This window comes from Lampetra fluviatilis, chromosome 32 (genome assembly GCF_964198595.1).
Source record: "Lampetra fluviatilis chromosome 32, kcLamFluv1.1, whole genome shotgun sequence".
NCBI classification, from domain to species: Eukaryota; Metazoa; Chordata; class Hyperoartia; order Petromyzontiformes; family Petromyzontidae; genus Lampetra; species Lampetra fluviatilis.
The window spans coordinates 9,848,120-9,871,408 of NC_136306.1; the positions used below are offsets into that span (position 1 = coordinate 9,848,120).

The window sequence follows — 23,289 nt, forward strand, 5'->3', positions numbered from 1 at the left end:
TGACGGACTAATATTCTAGTCGTAATGTTGCACAAAGTGCATAGCAATCCACTCTGCAGTCCTGTGTTTGTTGAAACTCCCCAAATCACAAGCATTTGATCCTACATCAATGTCCCCCCACCCCCTCCATCCCTCCCCAGTCTCTGCCCATTAGCCCCAAACTGCTTTGCAATTTTAACATACTTACCAGCTTAATGGTCGGGCACAATTTTGGATGATTCAGTTTTGCTAAGTTCCACTGCACGCTCAAGGCGTCGCAAATGCGAGCCGCCTCTACGAACCTGGTGCGGACAAAGGGGTCGTATGGCAAGTCGTGACCAGGATAGAGGCACCGGCGGGTATGGATTGCCAGGAGGGAATTTAAAAATAGCTTCCCCCCCCCCTGCCCCGACAAAGTGCATTCACCCCTGTAATAGAGCCCACAGATTCGTGCGGTGTTCTGCAGCGGCCGCTCGCTCTGCTCCGCGGCATTTTCTCACGACGAAGAGGCTCCTCTTTCTGCTGATTGTTTCTCTCTCTCTCTTTCTTTCTCCCCCCCCCCAGTTACATGAGCGTTGTCGAGTTGCTGCCCACGTACGGAGTTCACTACTACTCGGTGAAGGTGAGTCCGTCGCTAAGGTGGCAAAACTAGACCCTTCTTCTTGGTTCTTTCGGTAAAGTCACGTAGAAGGGAAATGATAAAGTGAAGAACAGGTCTGTCGGAAAGACAGACGCTGTCTTTCCGACAGACCTGTTCTTCACCTGAGGACGGCTGCTTGCGTTGTGGCCGAAACGTCGTGAGAATTGTATTTTATTATGTTTTATTTTTATTATTTTATTATTTCCCTTCTACGTGACTTTACCGAAAGAACCAAGAAGATGAATCCCTGCAGTCACGAAAGCTTTAAATCGAAAACTAGACCCGTCCGTTACAACCGGCAGATGGCGTTTAATTGACTTTAATAGGTTCTCACATTTTGTGACCTTTGCTCTCTGAAGCTGCAAGGGGGAACATGTTGACGATTTTTTTTAGTTTCTCGGAAAACAGTTCCATCCTTTCCTCACGGGTCCCGTATCCCGTCCTGATATTGCTCCGGTGCCTGCCTAGTCAAAGAGCAAATTGTGCTTCTTTGAATTATAAAACACTGCACTTTGCTGCTCTCAATTATGATGAATACCCCATTGCAGACACAGCACACTGCATGCTGTGATGGTGGTGCGCATGTTTGTGTGCATGCGGCTGTGTGTGTTCGTTTGTGTGCATCTGCGTGCGGTGTGTGTGTGTGTGCGCACACGTATAATATATGGTATGGGGAGCGGTAGTGAAGCGGTTAGCGCACTGCGCTACGAATCTGGCGACCCGAGTTCGATCCCCGCTCAAGGCCAACACCGGTGACGATTATCTGAGCTGGTCCTGGGCCTCCCCTATGTCGCCTCAGACTCAAATGAGTAACGGGTGCAGTGCGTAAACATAGCCACTAGTGTGTTGTGTGTAAACATCGCCATTAGGGAGACAAAGGTGGCTGGGCGTAGTTGCTGGTCACCCACCCCCTCGTGTGCCCTTCTGGCCTTCGTAGGTGCTCGCTAACAGCACTTGCCCCAACAGTTTATGAAGACTATACGGGGGAACGTTGTGGTTTTTTTGTATGTACAGTGAGGGAAAAAAATATTTGACGCCCTCTCAATCAGAAAGATTTCTGGCTCCCAGGTGTCTTTTATACAGCTGAGATTAGGAGCACACTCTTAAAGGGAGTGCTCCTAATCTCAGCTCGTTACCTGTATAAAAGACACCTGGGAGCCAGAAATCTTTCTGATTGAGAGGGGGTCAAATACTTATTTCCCTCATTAAAATGCAAATCAATTTATAACATTTTTGACATGCGTTTTTCTGGATTTTGTTGTTGTTATTCTGTCTCTCACTGTTCAAATAAACCTACCATTAAAGTTATAGACTGATCATTTCTTTGTCAGTGGGCAAACGTACAAAATCAGCAGGGGATCAAATTCTTGTTTCCCTCGCTGTATGTTGAACTTCTTTCACGCCGTACGTAGCCAATGCTCACGTGTCTGTGTGTTTGCCCCCCCGTCAACAGGACAAACAGGGACTCCCTTGGTGGCTGGGCCTCAGCACAAGAGGCATTGCTCAGTACGACCACCAGGACAGACTCAAGCCACGTAAGGTACGGCCATACCACCCCGTGTCTCGCGTACGAAAGCTGCTGTTGCTAAGACCCAGCTTGCCTCGGGTAAACTGCTGATTCTTATATCAGTAAAACACTCGAATATACATAGAGCACATTTAGACTGACTCGTACAATGAGTCGTACAATGAGTCAGCCTTCCAGCAATTCGCTGAATTTTCACAATCTTGTTCAAGAATCACTTCTGTTTATTTTCACCATGTCGTTATTCCTCCATTTGCCCAAATGTAACACAAGCACTGACTTTGCATGTTATTCGTACACATTGGAAACGATCACTTCTTACACTGACGATTCAATGCTAGCATCTTGAGCATAATAAGAGATCTCCGTCGATGATTTAATGCATCGCTAAACTCCTACAGTCCATGCAACGTTTCGTCACACGATCTTGCACCGTGGAGACAGGGGCTGGTTGGTCACTCACTCATCCGTCGTACAGCCGAAGCCACTGGGCTTCTAAGTGGTCAACAGATGGCAGCACGGCAAGTGGGTTTGCGAACCCATCTGTGCGGTATTTTGAGTTTTATTCACTCATCCGTGGTGGGTTCCTTCCAGTTTCTTTCCCACGTCATCGTTCACATCCAAAGCTAGGAACCTCCTAAATAATAGGTCTTACATTGAGTGAGACTTGTATTTTTTGAATAAAATGTCTTATTGTTATTGTTACATAGTATAATTAAAGGAGAGCTAACGTAAGCCCAACCGAGTTCTATAACGATTGAATCGAGGCATTAATTTCTAGAAACTCGCAGAATAAAACGCAAACCACCTTCACGAGGGTGACGCTGACTGTTTAATTCGGGCCGAGAGGTGCACCGTATTTGGGCGATGGCGAAAACGAGTTTGTTGCGCGGGGCCTCGGAGAGAGAGCGGACCACAGTGTCGGGACCAGGGGAACCTCTGCCTGAAGTTGGCCTTCACTCGCCGACAACCGCCGTCTGACAACAAGGCGCTCGGCATTGCGATGCAAAAGGGAATCTTAGCTCTCAGCCGCTTGCAGATGCCCGAGTTAAGACACAATCTTGTAGCCATGGCAACGGGGCTTAATTGTAAACACGTGTGTGTCCCAGGGTAAAAAAAATGGCTCCTGCGTGTCACGTGGGAGTTAGGGGGTTGATTGCGGAGAAGTAGAATTTTTGTGCTTCGCAATTTGGGGTTTGTCGTACCCATCACCTTTGTGCCACCGATCTCCCCATCACTTGTCATCCGGTCTCTTAGTCCTGCAGCTTTTTTTTTTAGTCTCTCAATCACTCTCACTCACTCACTCGCTGCCACATTAACGTGAGGACGAACGGCTTTCCCGCTCCTTCAATCACTCACTCGGACACTCGCTCATTAACTCGAAGACACGTTAATTTACTCTGGCTCGCACGGCCGCCTGATGCGATACGTAAGCCGCGTCTGCTTTTGCTGGCCGGGACACGAGTTGTGTTGCTAATGGAAAGCTCCACATAGTTGCTCGCAACTTATTAATTCTACCTCTCGATCGAATGCACTCCCCACTTGCTCACTTCCTCTCTCTTTTTTTTCTTTCTTCCCCCCGGCAAACAAATCGATAAGAGCTAGTCGGTGGAGATCTCTAGCAGCGGGAGTAGTAGAACCATATTCTCTGGCGTATAGGACACACACATTTCTCTTGCATTTTGAAGCAAGAGTTGAGGACACGTCTTAGAATTTGGTAGGCGTGTGTGTGTGTGTGCGCGCGCGTGACTCGATTAGTCAAACTTTATTAACACCGGGCACAAGTTTGCGGTGCACCGTACTTTTCCCGAGTGCCTTGTAATCCAGAGAAATACACTTCAGAATCATACTGTTAACATATGAAGCAATACTCAACCGTTCTCCACCTTGCATCAGAAACCTCATACACGTGAAGCAAAACAACAGATCACTTCTGCTGCTCAACGCTAAGCACTCCTCCCCCAACCACCCAAAACCAAACACACAACCAATGGGGGTTGGACAGATCTTTCTCATTTGCAGCACCACACCTCTGGAACACCCTCCCAGAGGCAATCCGCACACTCGACTCCATCACTGCGTTCACAGTCGCAAAGCAACAACACAGCTCTGTACGCTTGTGATTAGTTGAGCATTGGCTTATTTTCCACGTAACACTTTGTGGAAGCTGCCTGGTCTATCACTCCACGTGGTAGCCCCAGGTTTCTTCAACCACACTTATGCCTTTCATTCTCTGTGCTTCAGAAATGTAGACCCATTTATAGAAACACCTACATCGCTGGAATGAAAAATAAAAGATGAACTGCCTACGATCCATTCTGGCTTTAACCAGGCTGCATCGTGTGAGGATCTCACAGTCGCAACTCAACAAGACAGCTCTCTATACGCTCGCATACGCACATACATACAAACTAACTCGCAGCCACAACTCGCATCGTAACAATAGCCTGATTACTAATCTAGTATATAATTACAATAACTCCCCCCTCAAATCTTTGCACCTGATGAGTTAATGAGTTAATGATGACGTCACCCTGCTGCTGCTCTATATAAGAACGGGAGACAGCAGAGCCTCACCATTCTGGCGAATTGCCCGATGATGCTGGATGCAATTACCAGCGAAACGTCGTACTCAAATTGTAAATGTTGTGGTTTCGCGCTTCAACACACCGGTGGGCTAAAGCAGTGAACTAATTTGTCTTTTGTCAACGTGACACTTTTTTACTGATTGGCCGTGTCGGGTGGTGGAGGGTTACGACACATTTATAAATAACGCGATCTAAACCCAAAAACGTTGATTATGAATAATTGTTTATGTTTACGCGTGTTAATGATGCGACGGCGCCTCTGGGCGGCAGGTTTGTGGCAGCAAGGCGCCGATGCGTTAACAGAAAAAATAAATCGACTCGACTTGACTCGCACAAAGTGGGGGGGGGGGGAGTCTGGCCAAGCTGATTCCTGCCCGCGTTTGAAATGTCACCGTCCTCGGGGCAGCCTGCAATGGGACACTCACATTCCAGCGCGGGTAACGGACAGCGCGTTCGCCCGGGTCATTCTGGAAACCTTTGCATTCGCTCGTATTTTTTTATTTTTTTTATCCATTCTTTTTTTTTGGTTTCGTGAACCCCAACGTGTTCCTCGCACGCACACGTTCCACAACGGGTCACGACACTCGAGTCATTGGGCCCAGAGGGCCGTGTCTTTTGCACAAGATCAATCATAACCTGTAATAACTGAGCTCGGTGGCATCGGTGCACGTACTTGTATTTGAGTGTAAACATTTGTTACGGCCGCCTTTTAAAGCCACAATTTCCTTCCTTTTAGAATGCGGTAAGAACGTTAGCTGAATTGTACGGCTCTACACCTATTTAAAATTTACATTGCATTTTTTTAATCTTTTCTCTTTTGCACTTTTTTTGTCTCGTAAATACAATCGAATCCCAAATGTGTTGTATATAAACACAATACACAGCGGGCCGCTGAAATTCTTCCAGGTTGATTGCGCAGCGTGCCAAAAGGCCGCATTCCCAAACGAGCATTATCGTTGCATTCCTGACTCAAAATTACTCGATTAATTGTCTTCAAGCCACGCATTGGTTTACACGAAGGATATTTTATCGTTGGCGTAAGAGCAAGCAAGGCTCGTGGTAGACATCGCTCCTCCGCCACGGGACATTACGGTGGGAGGAAATTCACTTGCTCATCACCATCACTCACGTGCGGCACCACATCCCTGCCGCATGCCTACGCCGTGACGACCCGCAGTTTGCGGGGGGCTCTGCAGTGAAGCGCGTGCGATGCTTCGGATTACTTAGTCACTGCAGGAGATTGGGACGAGAGACCGCGGTGGTGGTGACTGCTGCTGCTGCGTGTGTGTGGGAGCGTTGTTGCGGGCGGGAGGGGAGGCGGGGGCGGGTGGCCCTGGACTTTGCTGGGGTTTTCGGTTGAGGGTTTGGATGGGTCAAAGACGGCTGCCGTCTGCGTGTGAACAAAAGCCAGCTTATCCCAGCGGGGGTCTCTGCATTAATCATTACCCCACCACCACCACCGCCGCCGGTCCCCCCACCACACACACAGCGGTGCCGGGTGGACGAGTGCTGCCTGTGCAATATCACGGCGCCTGTCTCTGCCCTCCTCCTGGTTGCCACAGAAATGGCTGGAGATGCAAGAAAGGGGGTTGGATTTCGATTTAAAGCTTTCGTGACTGCAGGGATTCATCTTCTTGGTTCTTTCGGTAAAGTCACGTAGAAGGGAAATAATAAAATAATAAAAATAAAACATAATCAAATAATTCTCACGACGTTTCGGCCACAACGCAAGCAGCCGTCCTCAGGTGAAGAACAGGTCTGTCGGAAAGACAGCGTCGTGAGAATTATTTTATTATGTTTTATTTTTATTATTTTATTATTTCCCTTATACATGACTTTACCGAAAGAACCAAGATGATGAAAGGGGGGTGGCTCGCACGTTGCGTGGGTTTATCCGCGTGCCTCTCGGCATCGGGCTGTCAGCACGCGCCAAAAAGAGGGTGAGGCTATCGAGTGAACAGGCGGTGCAGCTGCAACGGCCTCGGACTACGAAACTGGGAGGCGGGGGTGGAATTGGATGGGGGGGGGGCATTTAATTCCTCGCACCAGGGCCCATGCCAACCACGCTGTAGTACTACTGTTAGTGGCGATTGTGTGTTAAGAGGAGAGGTTGGAGTGTGAAGCGAATGAGAGAGGCGTTAGTTTTTCCGGAAAGCAGAAATCTCAACGATATTTGTTGATTGTTCAATGGCTTTGTATTGCAATGAGGCGTAGCAGATATTCACGACTTACATGTTTATAATCATACTACTTTCATTTAATATAGCATCATTCATGCCAACAGCATCCCACAACGCTGTACATGAATGATATATATAAGGACCAAATCCCATATACATACGGCGCGAAAGAAGCCCAACACACAGGCACGTACACACACCAAGCAAATGAAAACCCTACTACTACCAAGCGAATATCTAAAATGAATAAACAAATTAAGAAATGGGCGTCAAATAAAAAAGCACAAACAAACAGAAAGTTATCCATAATAGAGGCTTTTTTGGGGTTAGATCGCGTAAATATAAATGTGTCGTTAAAGCCGCAACCACCCGACACAGCCAACTCTTAAGGCTTGTGACGTAAGGAGAACGTGCCAATTTGTTACTAGTACAGCACACCTGTGTGTTGAACAGTAAACCCACAACATTTACAATTCAAGTGCGACGTTTCGCCAGTGATTGCAACTAGCATCGTCAGGCGACAGCCAGATTTGTGGAGAAACAAGTCATCGGCAAAGAACAAAAAGTTTTCAACAAAGAAATGAAGATGGGGGTAACCGTCCGTGCTTCAGTTGAAGTACACATTCTGCACCTGGGGCAGCGCATAATCCTGGATCGTTGTGCTACAACCAACACAGCATCCACTCACCCCTCTCTCTCTCTCTCCGCTCCACTCACCCGTGGCCTCGCTCGGAATCCCATTAATGAACCCACTTTTTTCCCCTCTTTGTGTGGAGCTCCGTCTCTGGCTAGGCTGCCTGTACAAACACGGCGGAGTGAGGGAACTCAAGCCTGGGGCCACACCACGCGTGTTGTGCGGAGTGCCCGTCTCTCTCCCCCCGGACGGGTGTAGCCGGTGTGATGGCGTTTCGTAGCCTCGTTTGTTTATTTGCTAGTTTTTGTAATGGGGGAAGTCTTACACGTGGTTCTTGTGTATCTTAAACCGCGTAGCGATTTGCTCCCGATGGGACGGAAGTTGAGGGAAGTGGGTTAAAGTCAAGCAAGAAGCAATGCACAGCAGGATTAACAATGTTTCAACAGCACATTTTATTGCGTCTCGGAGCCTTAAAGGAGAGGTTTTATTAAATGACCCCGTGAACTCCATCACAGCTGCCCAGCACGCTATATTTTTTTTTATTGAGGGTCTACTCTTTGATTAATGAGCCTGTAACTTTCAACGAGACTGCCCTCACTCTGCTGTCCAGTATACATAACGGCACGAAACCTTAACGCTGGAACCACCGCGATTCCTCTGCGAGTGTAGGGGTTCCACCTATCCTGGGTTTTCCCGGGATTGTCCTTTTTTTTAGGAAGATGTTCTTGATTTTTCCAAACATTAAAAGTATTTATTTTTAATCGGTTGCGTAATAATACACCATTCGTGACAATTCATTTAAATGTCGTTCTCCCCTTTTTCGGTATCGTGAAATATCCTTCTTTTACGTGATATATACGCTCCGGATTTTGTTCGTACCTCACAGGTGGCAAACCCTAACCGTGTGGGACTACTGTTATGTGCGTAGATGATGCAGGGTAAGTAAACAGGCCGTTGTCCTCGACTCAAGTCCCACACACATTCCATTGCTGGCCTAACCACCCGTTGTTGAAAAACCCCTCCTCCTCCCATCTCCCCTCAAATTCGCCCACAATCATTGGCAAAGAGCGAGGCCGCGCGCGCATCATCGCCCGCCAGGTGCACTGCATTCGGTCTCGAGGCAGCCAAAAAGAAAAGGGGGTGGGAGGGGCGAGAGATCGAAGTTACTTGCGCTATGCACTCAGGCCATCATCACTTACTTGCCTGTGTGTCCTAATGATCGGGGCGGACAAAGGGGGGGGGGGGGCTTCACGCGCTGGGACGATCGCTCGCGCACAAGACAAACTTTGCCCGAGAGTCTTCACTTCCTCCGGTTATTCCCAGCCGCCGGGTTAACGCGGGCGGGCGGGCGAGCGAGAGAACCTCGCCACCAGCCCCGCATTCACGCGCAGCGAGCAGGCGAGTGGGCGAGTGCAACGTAAGCGGAAAAAAAATCTGCACGGCGCTTAAAAGCCGCAGTCAGCAGCAGCGTCGAAGCCGGCTGTGGGCAGCCGAGTGAAACTCGTGGCCATGCTGGGCCCTCGTTAACATTCCCCGGCCCCCATGGAGAGAGAGAGAGGGGGGGGGGTCCTGGGAAGAGATAAGGTGACTCTTGTGCTGCGTACAGCTCTCTCGTCATTTTACACTGCTGGGGAGTTGATCAGCAGTGGTTATTTCAGTGTTTCGTGTCGCGGTTGGTGAGTTCAGACAGTGGATGGGGACGGCTTCAGAAGCAGCCTTTTGGCGAATGTGTGAATGCTCCCGGTGAATTGTTGAAGCCGGGAATGGCGTTACCGTGTGGCACCCCTTGGTTTGAGATGCATAGACCCGTGTGGAGATTCGCGCGCTCCGACAGCCGCAGACTTGCGTCGAGAAATATCTGAAATGCTGTCGGAGGGCTTTAAATTGCTCGTCACAACACACACACTGTCGGCGAACTCGAATTAATAACAAGAGAAATAAATATGTTGAACCAAAACATTATTGGAAAAAAGGTCAACGAGTTGACTCAACAGAGGCATCCGACACACGTTTCTCATAAAGTAAACTTTGTATCTGTTATCTGGCATATGGACGAGTAGTCGTCAGTCATTGCAATCGATATAATAAATTTTTTGCACTGTAAACATTACCATTGCAGTCTACTCTTGATACAGTGACACTTTTGTAATAATAATAATAATGACAGGTTTAGTTGTAAAGTTGTATTTGAATGGGTTAAGCAAAACTAAAGTCGGTTCCATTCGTTGGGGCAGCAAATCAAGTTGGCTATCTCATGTTCATTTCACCGGTAGTAAGTTTTTGAATAAGAACAAAAAAAAATTCGCCGATACAATCGTGTGGTACAAAGATTTTCTCTTCGTGGTTGTTGTGAATGTATTACGAGCTGAGTACTGCGATGAAACCACTTTTAGCGCTTTGCTCTGCGATCACAGCTGACTAAAATCCCTGTAACACGCCTGACGGGCAGGTTTCTTGTTCGCTCTCAGCAGTTATTTCGCCATCAGAAATGTTGTGAGCATGTACATTATAAGGATCAATGTTGTTTGTTTGTTATCTTGTAATGTGCGGTTGCCAGTTCGATATCCCCCTTCACGGCGCGTGAAAAAATTGGGCCCAAGTTTTCTTAACCGCCCCTATGGATGGCCGCACGGAACGTTGCGCCCAAATGTGATAGGTTCACAAATTTCGATGTAAAGCTTTCGTGACTGCAGTTATTCATCTTCTTGGTTCTTTCGGTAAAGTCACGTAGAATGGAAATAATAAAATAATAAAAATAAAACATAATAAAATAATTATCACGACGTTTCGGCCACAACGCAAGCAGCCGTCCTCAGGTGAAGAACAGGTCTGTCGAGAAGACAGAGACTCTGTTCTTCACCTGAGGACGGCTGCTTGCGTTGTGGCCGAAACGTCGTGAGAATTATTTTATTATGTTTTACTTTTATTATTTTATTATTTCCATTCTACGTGACTTTACCGAAAGAACCAAGAAGAGGTTCACAAATGTTGGGGCACGCACGGCGTGACGCATCTCCACGCTTGCGCTTATCTGGATGTGCCGAGCAAACCTGCCGTGACTCCCCCCCCGCCCCCCGTCCTCAGCCAGTCACCCTCAGCATTCCTGTCACCCGCCGGAGCGAGCGTGGGCGAGGTTCAGTCGAGCAAGCCAGTATCCGTGTCACCTGTTGTCATGTCGTCAGCAATGGAACTGGTCGAGGACATTCCGGCGCTCTGGGTTTAACGTGAGCCAGTGTTTGAGCGGCCCTTTGCACGCGACGTTTAATCCGAGGGTTCTCGCCAACTGCTTTGAGAAAATGCCTCTGGTGTGAAAACTACAAACATTCCATAATTCACGCTCTATTCGTTCTGCCGTGCGACCGTTATCTGTGGTCAGTGTTTGACACCAGTGTTCAAAAATGATCTCAAATCTTAGAAAACAACGTCGGGTTACATTCTCCGATGCGTTTGGGGTTTGACTGCGTGCGCTTCGGTACGATGTTCGACGTTTCGCTCCATGTGCTTGGAACTTATTCAGGAACTTTAGTTCTGCAAAGACATCGAAGAAAATCCGCCGGAGAGCTGTACGGCACTACTGCAACATCGACATAGTAGCATCTTATTCCATTTAATTCACATGCACAGTATTTTTGGTGCCTTGCAATATGTTTCTTAAACTTGACATTAAGAAATGAAATCTTGTTTTTTGCAGTCAATGAAGTGAGTGTGCTTTGGTGACATTTATTCGCCCGCCAGACAGAAAATAGCCGCTCACCTTCGCGACTATTTTAATGTGGAAAAGTTGAGTGAAGTTCGAAACGGCGAAGGGGGCTGGCTAACATAACAGACCGGCACTGTAGAGTAACAAGGCTGCGTTTCTCAATAACAACAGATACAATCTTGGGCAAAACATAAAACAATTCTCACGACGTTTCGGCCACAACGCAAGCAGCCGTCCTCAGGTGAAAACCAGGTCTGTCGAGGCGACAGCGTCTGAAAACCAGGTCTGTCGCCTCGACAGACCTGGTTTTCAGCTGAGGACGGCTGCTTGCATTGTGGCCGAAACGTCGTGAGAATTGTTTTATGTTTTATTTTTATTATTTTATTACTTCCCTTCTACGTGACTTTACCGAAAGAACCAAGAAGATGAATCCCTGCAGTCACGAAAGCTTTCAATCGAAATCTTGGGCAAGTTACCTAATCCACAGTTGTCTTTCTCTACCATTCGTAAAGTAACACGGTCGGCCGGCCGGCCGGTCAGTGGTTCAAAGGGCACCGAGTCAAAGTCGAGGTTACCCTTAGTACTTTCGTCCGCAGTAACTCCCGCACAAAACTTTACGCATATTAAGGTTCCAATTGGGGTCTTTCTTGAAAAGGGATGGTTCTCTGTTCTCCTCTCAACTACGCCGCTGCCTGTAACTCACGACTGCATTAAGAAAATAAGGGGGGGGGGGGGGGGCGCAGGATGGGTAGAGCATCAGCACGGGGTAGTTGGCACACTGCGCTCTGAATCCAGTTCTTTAAAATCATCCTTCAAATAGTTTTTCATTATTATTATTGGTACAGAATGGAATCGAAGCAACTCAAGTATCATAGCCGAAAACGTCTCTTTCGTAATCTGAGCAATGTGGGAGAGCAGGATTGGGTGTATGTCTCACGATAGGCTGGTAGAGGAACACCTCTCCAATGCAGGTCAGGGAGGGCATGTTCTTAAGGTGCTCGTCAACAGCACTTGCCCCGAAAGCATGTGAAGGCTATACGGGGGATCTGTCTGCATTGTTCTCAAAAAACACAAAGCTCAAACTTAACTTGCATCACCCTAACTTGCTTTCTGATCCGCTGAAATAAATACCACGGTTTAAATGTCACTGCCGGAAGATAGGCGAGTGTGAATGTTGTCGTATTATTATTCCTGGCAGTGTAAGCTAAGTAGCCCCAGCCTCAAATAAGTTCACGACGAGCCTCTTGCTCCCACGGGGAAAGGTTAACAGTGGCGTCTGCGGTTGGCGGCGTCTGTGCGTGAGTTGGCGTCGGCGGCCGGTGGTCGCTGGTTGGTTTCTCTCTCGAGGTAATCCGCGAAGGGGAGGAGGGGGGGGGAGGAGATCCTTTGAGAAGTGGCCGCCATTGCCAGGCTACCCTGCAATCATCCACCGCCCCCCTACCAACCTCCCAGCAATATCTCTTGTTTGTTTTCTAAACAGCAGCGCCTCTAGGGCTCTAACCTACTCGCCGCAGTGCCCGTTTGCGGTGACGACGAGCTGGAGAGAGAAGTGAATGACGAGGCCGTGATTGCCTCGAGCAGAGAGCAGCTGGGGCTTAGTCTAAAAAAAAAACCCCGACGAGTTTCATCCGCAGGTCATTTCCTGCGTGTAAAGCAAAGTAATAATGTTGAATTAGTTGCAAAAACAAAGTGCATTCATTATTTCGATGATGTGGCCCTAAGCCCTTTACGCTCGAGTGCTTTAGAAATTTAAAGGAAAACCTCGCAGTTCTCAAAGAGTGCGCGTTTTTGTTGTTGTTGTTGTTGTCGTTTGAGCGCTCGCTTTTCCATTTGCCAAAACCTTTCTTCTGTTCTTTTTCCTCTCTCGAGTGCAGCTGATCCCACGCGGGACCCAGAACCCAGTTGCCGCTCTTTTATCAACCCAGTGCCCTGCTCCCGTCGGCAACAACGAGTTTCGCCTCATTAGCAACGCCGTGGCCCACCACCACCCCCCCCCCCCGCGCGCCTCCGACACTCGCCGAGGCCGCGGAGCTCAAACGAATGAGCGTCAAGTGAAAATGACTTCGGAGAAAACGTTGTGTGTTGAAAAATATAGAGAATGGTGCAGCGCGCGCCGCTCGCCAATTTGAAACCTGGAGGAGGAGTGAAGTTGTTTGTGAGATGAATTCTCCTCGGGTATGAAAGCCTTGGTTATAATGGTATTTCTCATGACTCCATAATTTCATCTAATAACAACAACAAAAAGTCCCAAGCTATTTTCTGTTCAAATGAGCGTTCAGGTGGGGCTCGTTTCTGGTGTACAGCCCTGAGGCCAATGATGGAATTTCCACATTCCTATTGTGGGGGGATGGCCTCTCCATCGCATAATTATGTCGGTGTTGACTATCCCACAAGGTGGTATCTATTTTATTGACATCAGCAGGATGATGGGCTGAGTCAATCTCCAACCAGGGTTTGAACTCGCAACCTTTGGGGGATTGCAAGCTGCTCGCTCTACCGCTGAGCCACCGGGCGGGATAATTGTCAACATGGTGCAACTAAGTGATAGTTACGAATTAAAGACGATCTTTCATTTGTTAGTGTCGTCCCCGATTCTGATCATTGGCAAAAAAAATTGCTTTTATTCTAAGCTGTCATGTGCATTGCTGTAATGTCATGAAGTTCTCACTCTCCAGTCCATTTAAAACAAAACATCCAACTAAGATATTCCTTTAATCTAGGATTGAAGCTTTCGTGACTGCATCAATTATACTCATTGGTTTTTTCGGTAAAGTCATGTATGTAGAAATATATTCCTTTGTTGACCCTTTGTTCAAGGCTCTACTATTTTGTCAATGAAACACAGTTCAAAAGACGTAATGAGTGAGTGAATAACAAAGTTTGACTTGGAACCATCTGTTCCATGGCTTGAGAAATGTGAGCCTCCTCATTTTTAACCCTTCGCAAATTTCTTAAATTCCACCCCCCTCCCCTCTGCCTTTGTCCACCCAGCAGTATGCATGGGTAAACCGCAGTTAGTCGAGCGGCAGGTCGTGGGAGGTGGGGTTAAGTGTGGGCATCTCCACTTCTTCCAATATGCCAGGCCAGCGTGGAAAGCGTAGGCCAATTACCCTCTAGAGCTCCCGCGAGTGGGGAGGCCCTTCCAACCAGTGCCCAGTGACAGAAGCAAGTCATTGCAGGGCTGCACCTTTACCTCTTTATTTAACCTTCACCATTAACCCTTTAATGAGCTGCTTCCACCAGCAGGGTGGAATCACACTCTGTCAAAGTGGCAGCTGCGCACGTGGCATCATTACTCACCCACCGGCTCAATGGTCACCTGTGGGCGGTGGCTCCTATGGCAGCACGTGACACTGTCAGGGACGTCCTGATTCTCCAGACTCGCGCGAGAAATTAAAAAAAGCTACCTTTGCTGACCCTGGAAAGCACAACCGGTGCGCAGGAAACTTGAAAGCAAAGGGGGCGGTGGGGGGGGAGAGGGAAAAGGGTTCAGCCTAAATGTTGTCGGGTATGAAAAGACGCGCTGCGGGACGCCATCCCTTTGCCCGTGCCCCCAAAAGACCAAATCCGAATTGAACTTGTTCAACAATTGTGCTGCCCAGTTCACTGTGCAAATTGTGAAGTGACACAATATCTGCTTTCGCATTGACTCCTGGCATGTGTGTGTGTCTGCTAATGCTCATGGCCAACACCAGTGACGATTATCTGAACCGGTCCTGGGCCTCCCCTAGGTCGACTCAGCCTCAAATGAGTACTTGGTGCGGTGTGTAAACATCGCCACTAGGGAGACAAAGGCGGTCGGGCGTGGTGCTGGCCACCCACCCCCTCGTGTACCGTTCCGGCCTTCATAGGTGCTCGCTAACAGCACTTGCCCCTACAGTCTGTTAAGGCTATGCGGGGGATCTTTGTATCTTTGTCTGCTTATGCTCCTATGGACGAAGCCAGCCCCCCCCCCGCCTTGCAAGGCAGGGCTGTGAAAAAGGAGTGCAGGAGCGTTGTTGTTTGTCCCATTAGACGCAGCGTCACGGTCTCGCTCGCTCAACCGTGGGCCTGTTCCTCACTTCTGGAAAATTGCCTCTTCATTCCCAGTGCATTATCGTCGGTGCGATCTTGAGCAAGGCTGGAAATGGATAGCAGGGATCTCTCCACGCAATTACGCTCTAAGTGCACGGCGGGGCTGTGTGGCGGGCGGGGAAAGGGCGATTTTAAAAAAAGATGGGGCAGCCAGTTTTTTTTTGCAAAATGCGGCCGGAGAAAAAATTGGCAACGATAATCTTCTGGCAGCGAAAGTAAACTGCAGATATGATTTGACTGTCGTGTGGTCATGGGAAACATTCGGCTGGGCCGTGTTCACACAGTAATTTAGAGAAACCGAAAAATCCACTATCTTGACACTTCATTCATGCCGAAACTGTGCACGCAGCACTTCTCAGCGGTCTGGAAGCCAAATGCAAATTTGGTTTGGTCTTTTCTGTTTCTGGCAGACGGCACCCACTTACAAAGGTTACTGTGTCTGAGCCACGACACCTGACCAGTTCCATAGGTCTGCCTTCCAGTAGGCATTTCAAAATCCATTATGTATTAGATGGAATGAGTGTGTGGTGTGTGTGTGTATATATACCAGTGAGTGGCTTAACTTAACCACTAATACACGAGCGGACAAAGTCTTGTGTAGTAGGGTGGGAAGGGTGGACATGTGTACGGCTCTTGTCACTCAATTTTAGTAATTCAAGCACGTTCTAGTATTTTTTTATCGATGCCCTAGCATGTTCACAACTACCGCAAATTAAAAAAAACATTTGTAAACGTGTAGGATGCCAACAGACGGCATCCGTAGTGCCCACTGAATTGTAATCTCCTGCTGCTGCTGCTGCTGCCGCCCATTCAATGCATTTCAGGAAGTTTGCTTGGAACTAATGAACTTTGTGAGCTTCGTGAAGGGGTGGAGGGAAGAGGTCGGGGCGGGGGGGGGGTTTGAGGGGGTGGGAAGGGGAAGTGAAGTGTATGTGTGTTGGCGTGTGGGTTTCAGGGAAAAGGGGGGCGGGTGATGGCGATGAACTCCGCGCCTGACATCACGGTAATTTTACAATGAATCACGCGGACAAAGCGCAGCGTACAGTTTCATAAATGTGTCACACGCGTCCCCACTTGGCTACTGGGAAATGATAAATTCCAGATTCGGCCTCGCTTCCTTCTTGTTTCTGCTCTCTGATGGATCAGCGATGGAGAGACTTGAAACGGTGCTATATGTTTTTTTAGGGTGGAGTGTGGGGGGCAGCTTCGTGGACGCGAGATTAAACATTAGTCCTCTCCACGGCGGCGCTGTGAAAACGTAGTTACGCGCTCGGTGCCGAGAACGCCGGAGCAAGTTGTGCTCCACGGTTCGTGAGTCGCGGGTAAAGTGTTTCGCCATGAGTGTGTCCGAATGGCGATGCAGCCGCCCTGGGTTGTGTTTTGGTTCTTTTTTTTATCTCGGGCCAGGCAGGCGGCCGAGTCGCCCAGTCTATGCGGCCGTCCACTTGCAGCCACGAACAAATCTACCCAACTTGTTATCTCACAGAGAAGGTTAGAACGCTCTTGTATATACGTCTGGCTACTGAGGCTATGCGTGATGTAATTTGCTTACCATCCTCTGGGTGAATATCGTGACATCTGCACTTAATGATTGTCCGATCAACAAAGTTTCGTACCGTTGTGACGTTTTTTTTAACGCCGATCAATCTCGGATTCTGAAGACAGCTTGCAGCTTCTGCATACAATGATAAGGTTTAAGGATGTAAATTTGCATTTGCTGAATTCACTGGATTGGTGCTCTATTTTTACCTCCAATTTTAAGCAAAGGTTGCGGTTGTGCCTTATACTCCGGGAGGTGTGTGTGTGTGACAAACGTTGTATAACTCTGCTGACACCAGGCATGAGTTTGGTGTGTGTCTTACTTTCTGGAGCATCTTATAAGCTGCAGAATTCAGTATATACCGCCTAAAGGACGACACGGCATCTCAAGGCCACGGTCCACAGTGTTATTTAAATATTCCTTCTAAGGTTGAATACCATTAATGTCTTAAAATGCATTATACTTTTGTTTGTTTGACAAGTGTGAGTTTATAATCATCTCGGGGGTAAGATGTCGCTGATCGGCGTTCTACGACTGCACAGTTTTTCGCAGTAGTGCTCTGCAGGTCTCCGATTGTGTCTCTGGGTTGTTGTTATTGCGTGCTGCTTGGCATAATGTCCAACGTTTCGCCCCACCACCCCCCACGTGTGTTGGGAGCTTCTTCGGGAACAATTCAGTTCGCGTCGGGAACAGAGACATTTAACAACGGCGAAAAACTCAAGTCTCCTGCGAGCCCTTGAACGTGCTCGAAGTCCTGAATCTCCCTCCCCTGTCGGCTGACATCGATGTCTGCTGTTAGTGCCGTGTGGATTTTGGGGGGGGGCGGGGAAGTCCATAATATCACGTGACCTTATGTTCCTCGAGCCCCAGGAACACCTTGCTGCTCGCCATGACCCCTCAACCATCCCCACTGCCCAGTCCCCCCCCACCCGCCACCTCCTACCCCCCCCTTTGTCTTCAGTTGCTGCCTTGGGGCTTAACGCCTTGGTGTGGAGGAGGTGTCACATTTCTTCTCAGCAATGCGGCAAACAGTGATTGCCACTTTGCCTTTTGTGCTCCGTTGTGCAACGCTCTTACATAAAGCGGGGGGGTGGGGGCACCGAGCACTTGCGTGTCGTCGTGTGTGCCTGCGACTCGCATCTTCTTCGCCGTGCAAGCAACAGGTGTTGGGCAAGAGGCCGTGGTGCAGAGTGCGACTTTCTTGCCACTCGAGTGGCTCGTTTTGTTTAATTTTGTTCATTTAATTGCTCGCACGCGATAGACGGCCCGCTCGGGGCTCGCGTGAGCGGCGCTTTGCCTCGTGCCTGCGCCGTGATCCAGTGCTGGTGAGATTGAGTTGGTGGGTCACACGGAGATCGTGTGTGTGAGGACACCTCATCGCCGGACGTTTGAGGCCCCTTTAGAAACAAGTAGAGCAAGTAGTTTGCTGATCTACGCATGGTCGAGTGTTGCCTCATGTGCGTGGGTTTCTGTGGCATGCGGCTTCCTCAAACAGACACACCTAGTCAGGAAGGCTCTTTGGGATAAATTAACGATTATTTCAGCAGTATTTATTGTTGTTTTTGATAATGAAGTGGAGCAGTGGCACAGAGGGATCGGACATTGCGCTATGAATCTAGAATCCTGACTTCGATTCCTGGCCACGGCTAACGTTAGTGGCGAGTGATACGCTAACCGGTCTCCTCGGGGCCTTTCCTCCCTTCACCAACCCACACTAACCAGAGTGATGAAGTATGGTCAAACATGACTGACACAGCACGGGGAAGTCAGCATCCAGTCGAGCAGTGTCCATCAATGCAAGGCCTGTGGGCCAGAGGTTGCAACCGGGTACCCGATACCCGTACCCTACCCGATACCCTGGTGCGGCCGGGTACGGGTACGGGTAGACCGTGAGTCACTGGTAAGTAACTGTTTGTCACTCATTTCCCAACGTCTTGTCTCTTCTCACAGTTCAAGTTCCTAGAATCAACCCACCCGCGCCTGCAACATGGCTTCATCCCAGAGGTCACAATCAGGTACCCGATACCCGTACCCTACCCGTACCTGGCCGGGTACGGGTAGGGTACGGGTACGGCCGGGTACGACCGGGTACAGGTAACCGTTTGCGACCGTGGTGCGGCCGGGTACGGGTAAGGAATCAAAACCCGTTTGCGACCTCTGCTGTGGGCCACTGGCAGCCACTGGCAGCCACTGGCAGCCTTTAGTGCGGCCCCCGACAATACACAACACGTGAAAACACACTCCCCATCATCATCGTCGTCGTGCTATCATAGCCCAATGGTTTCAAATGTGTGGCGGCCCTCACACTGATGATGTCCTATCGACGAAAGTGGTTCCCCTATGAACGTCAGTTAAGAACACTGCAGCGGTGAGTAGTGAATTGACAAGGCAGCTGTATAGTAAAGTAGTAGTAATAGGTTTTTACCCTTTCAACTGGTACAAAAACTGACACCTTTATACAAGGCATCATGTTTGCAATAACCACAAGACAAGCAGTCAAAATGCAAACAAAAATAAACAACTCTGATAATGATATGATATGCACTGTCCTTGAAGTTGATTGGTCCACACCCGAGACAGCTTTTCTTAGAGCCTAGTCTCACATGGTGTTGGACCAGATGACGCCAAAAGGCGTACAACTAGTGTAAAGGCAGCTGTACACGATATTTATGATGCTCATGCATGCGTAATGTACAGCAAATATGTGAACCCACGTTTCCAGAGAGAGCTTTCACCCTACACATTCGCTCAATAGTGTACGAGGAAAAACGTAAAAGGTGGCATGAGCACTGGAAAATAAAGCAACACGACCATTTCCACAGCACACAGCCCTCTTATCAAAATGTTACGTGGGATTTAATTTTTGGAAAGGAAAGCGGTCCATGGAAATTGAGGATATTAACGGAATTTTAGCTAATAATAAATGGGCGCAAGAATTATTTTAAACTAACAGTGTGTGTGTGTGAAACGCTATCACGGTATGTGGTGATGTAAGGCTGGATTGAGTGAGTGTGTGTGTCAGGTCCGGGTATTATAAGAGCCGAAGCAGCAGAGTGAAGTGGGGGGGGGGGAAGGGCTGTGGGTATAGAAAATGAAAGAATTCCATTGTTAGGAGCTATTATTAAACAAGTTGGTTACTGTTATTACTCCGTTCACTCAAACCACTGCATCTTTACAGCCAGCCACAAGAGTTCATAGAAATACAATCTCTGTTTTGCAAAGGGACCCAGGTAAAGTTTCTTTCCTGCAGCATTAATTCAGGCGGTGAGGTGAAATAAAATATATAGCCAAGCGGGTAGTGCAGAAGAGTTATACCCGACTACCAACCTTGTTGAAATGCAATAATCGTCCTGAGTTTTTTTCCCAAACGTGTTTCAAACCCTCCGCCAGACCGGTGGATATTCCTTCAGGTTGGGGGGGGGGGCACGCACGACAGTCTGTGAAAGTGTTCCCCGGGACTTTCCCGGCCAAGTGAGCCTAATGCAGTTTGATCTGAAACACAAAGCCAGTGTTCATCCTTCTCGCTATTGGAAGCACCTGGTGTCGGAAATGGGGGGGGTGGAACCCAAAGCAGAGTTCACCGAGCACCTGACGTGAACTCGCAGCTCGTTGCTCATGCAATGCTGCCCGCACACAAATCGTCTAAATCTCCCAAACAGCCCGCCGCTCACCGGCTTTTTAGCAGAGCGCCGCAGTGGCGAGATGTTAACTTACCTGGCGCTGGTATGCAGGAGGTTGTGGGTTTGATCCCGATCCCGACCCTGATGCCTGTACATTTGGAGTTTGCGTCTCTCTCTCTCCCCGTGGTCGCGTGGCTTCTACTCCGGCTCCTCCGGTTTTTCCCTCCACATTTAGAAACATTCGGTTGGAGTATTTGGCTGCTATAAATTCCCACATTATAAGCCACCTCGATGAGCTATTATTTGTGGTCAGGTCGCTTCTAAAAAAGAGCCATATAGCTCAAGGGGCCTTACCTGGTAAAATATTTTTTAATTAGTGGAGGTTTCAGGGTGATGTTATTTTCTTCCAGATTCCCACTAGAAACATTTTCTTCTGCTCGGCATGCGTGTTCGATTTCCGGATTCATTCCGAAACATCGGAAGATCGGGCCCCACATTCGCAATTAACCGCTTGATCCGAAGCTATTTTGTTTCGAAATGATCCGAAAATATGGATGAAATGGTTAATTGCTGTGACGTCACATACGTGGCTGATGTCACTTTTTGTTATCACGTGGGTTGGGGGGGGCATCTTCAGTCATTACATTACGTAAACATCCAAAGAAGATACACAAAAATCCTAAATTATCCTACAAACTTTTCAATCCAAAATGCTTCATTGCTGAAACCAATTCCTGACTCCTATATTTCTTCCGGTGAGTGATGAGCGCAGCAACACCACAATGCCCACCGCCCCCCTTTATTTAAAAAAAAAAATGTCCAGCCGCGCCTGCGCGCGTAGGAGAGGTGCACTCATCACGGCGCACGCGATCGCACGCGGTCTCGCAGTGACACGCGGTCATCGTAAAGTTTCCTCGTTTTCTTCTCAATACATTCGCCGGACCGAAAACAAAACATTCACCGGACTGGACCGCTTGCGCGCACCTGGTGGCAGGCAGCTTCGAGTAAACAACCTGTTGTTTAGACGTACCTGTCAGCGGACTGTCTTTCATTCTTACTGCCCTCGTGTACAGCTCACTCACCTTATTGACGGTACACTCCCACTTAAGGCTCATTCGTAAAGAATGTGCTTCCGTGCCTTCTCCCTTGACTAATTTGACTTGAGCAAATTTGAAGTTTGCGTGCGATCAGGAAACATTGCTTCATAGTTTATTTTTAAAGTCACGCACACAATCGGGTTACTTTTTTTTTCGCGAGCAAAGAAAAATACATTTGGGTTACGCGCGTTAATTGTAATGGTTTGTTTGTCAGCGCACTCCCGCCATTCGAAGCATTCAACTGCACCCATTACGAAAGTTTTGTCGACACTGCATTGTTTGGTGCATTGCGCGCGTTCCACTGGTGAGATGTTTTAACAACATTCCTGCTCATGCAATGAAAACTACCGTCATGTTGCTGACACCAATGCCGGTCGCGCACGTGGGTTAGAGCGGTTGCCGTGAGTGGGTCGCACGCGCCCCATGCTATGAAATCGACGACCAGTGTTAGATTTTCTAGCATCATTGGCAAGCAATATATTTATCTATCCTGAAGACCCCCCCCCCCCGGCTCCCTTCGATTAGCACGGTTGGTCATGTACGTAGAGAAATAGGTTCAACATACATGCATACAAATCTGGTCACACGATTACCATGACCAGGAGCAGTGACTTGGTGAGGCTTTCATCCAGCAGTGGAGTCTTGTATTGCATTCTTCGTCTTACTGTTCTATACGTGTACATTGCTTGCACATTGCATGTTTGTTTACTATTATACAACCCTGTTTTGCCCGAGTTATTATAATGAATGGGTGCAGCTCGGTGTATACCTTTTAATTTTTTACGAGTGGCATAACAAGCAGGGCCCGTACAATTTGCATATCAGCCTGGTGCGCAAACAACCACGCGATGGCATTTCTGTTGCAGTGATTTTCACATCAAGTGGGGGCCTACAGGCGCACGTGGGCACGTTACATCACTTTGTCAATCCACTGCTGGATGAGGCCGTCACCACGCTGCGCGGGTCATGGAGGTTTTTTGACCAAACTCTACCATTGAAGAACACTTTACCGTTGCCGGCTGGTCAAGGCGTAGAAGTACAACACAACGATGGATTTTGCTCCACTGTTCTCTGCTGCCCAACAAGTCGCTGAGTCACGTTGTGCATGGTGGTCACTGATCTCAAGTACTTGCCAGGCTGTGAGTTTCGTATTTGTCATTGTATTAAGCAGTAGCGTACGTGTACCGAATCCGAGACAAAAGTTAATTCCACAGGGTGAAGTGTTTGGTTAAAAATAGGTAATCACTTTATTTAAGCGTGAATGAAAATGTGAAGTTCATGCGAAAATAAATCCGGGGGAGTGGCGATTGTAGTGGACACGTGGGAGCTGGTCTTTATTATCGATAGCGCACTGTGACGTGAGCTCTGTTGCCCGGAGTTCTCGGCCACTGACGTCAGTGGCGAGTTATAACTGGACCATTACCGGGCTCCCCCACTTCACTGCCCAGCGTGGTGAAGTATGGTCAAACAACTCCGACGACTGCAGCAGTGTGTGGAGATCAGGGGCTGTAAATTATATGCATCATTATTACGATCATTGAAGAAGATGTCTACGTTCATGTTATTCTTTGGTTCTTTGGTTAAATACTCTTAGTTATTTCGGTAAAGTCAAATAAAAATTAAAATTAATAACATTAATTTTAATTTAATTTAATTTTTTACCTACGTGACTTTATCAAAAGAACTAAGAGTATGAATCCTTGCAGTCACGA

The 23,289-nt window shown here is 48.2% G+C and overlaps 1 protein-coding gene across 6 annotated transcripts in view; it reads left to right on the forward strand.

Moving 5' to 3' along the window:
- LOC144943734 (FERM domain-containing protein 4A-like) overlaps nucleotides 1-23,289 on the forward strand; it is a 240,914-nt gene that overhangs the window by 183,914 nt on the left and 33,711 nt on the right. For all 6 annotated transcript variants that reach the window (XM_078871519.1, XM_078871518.1, XM_078871516.1 and 3 more), the window contains 2 exons: nucleotides 544-601; nucleotides 2,073-2,159. In XM_078871519.1, the coding sequence (XP_078727645.1) occupies nucleotides 544-601; nucleotides 2,073-2,159 (145 nt within the window). The remainder of the gene's footprint in view (nucleotides 1-543; nucleotides 602-2,072; nucleotides 2,160-23,289) is intronic.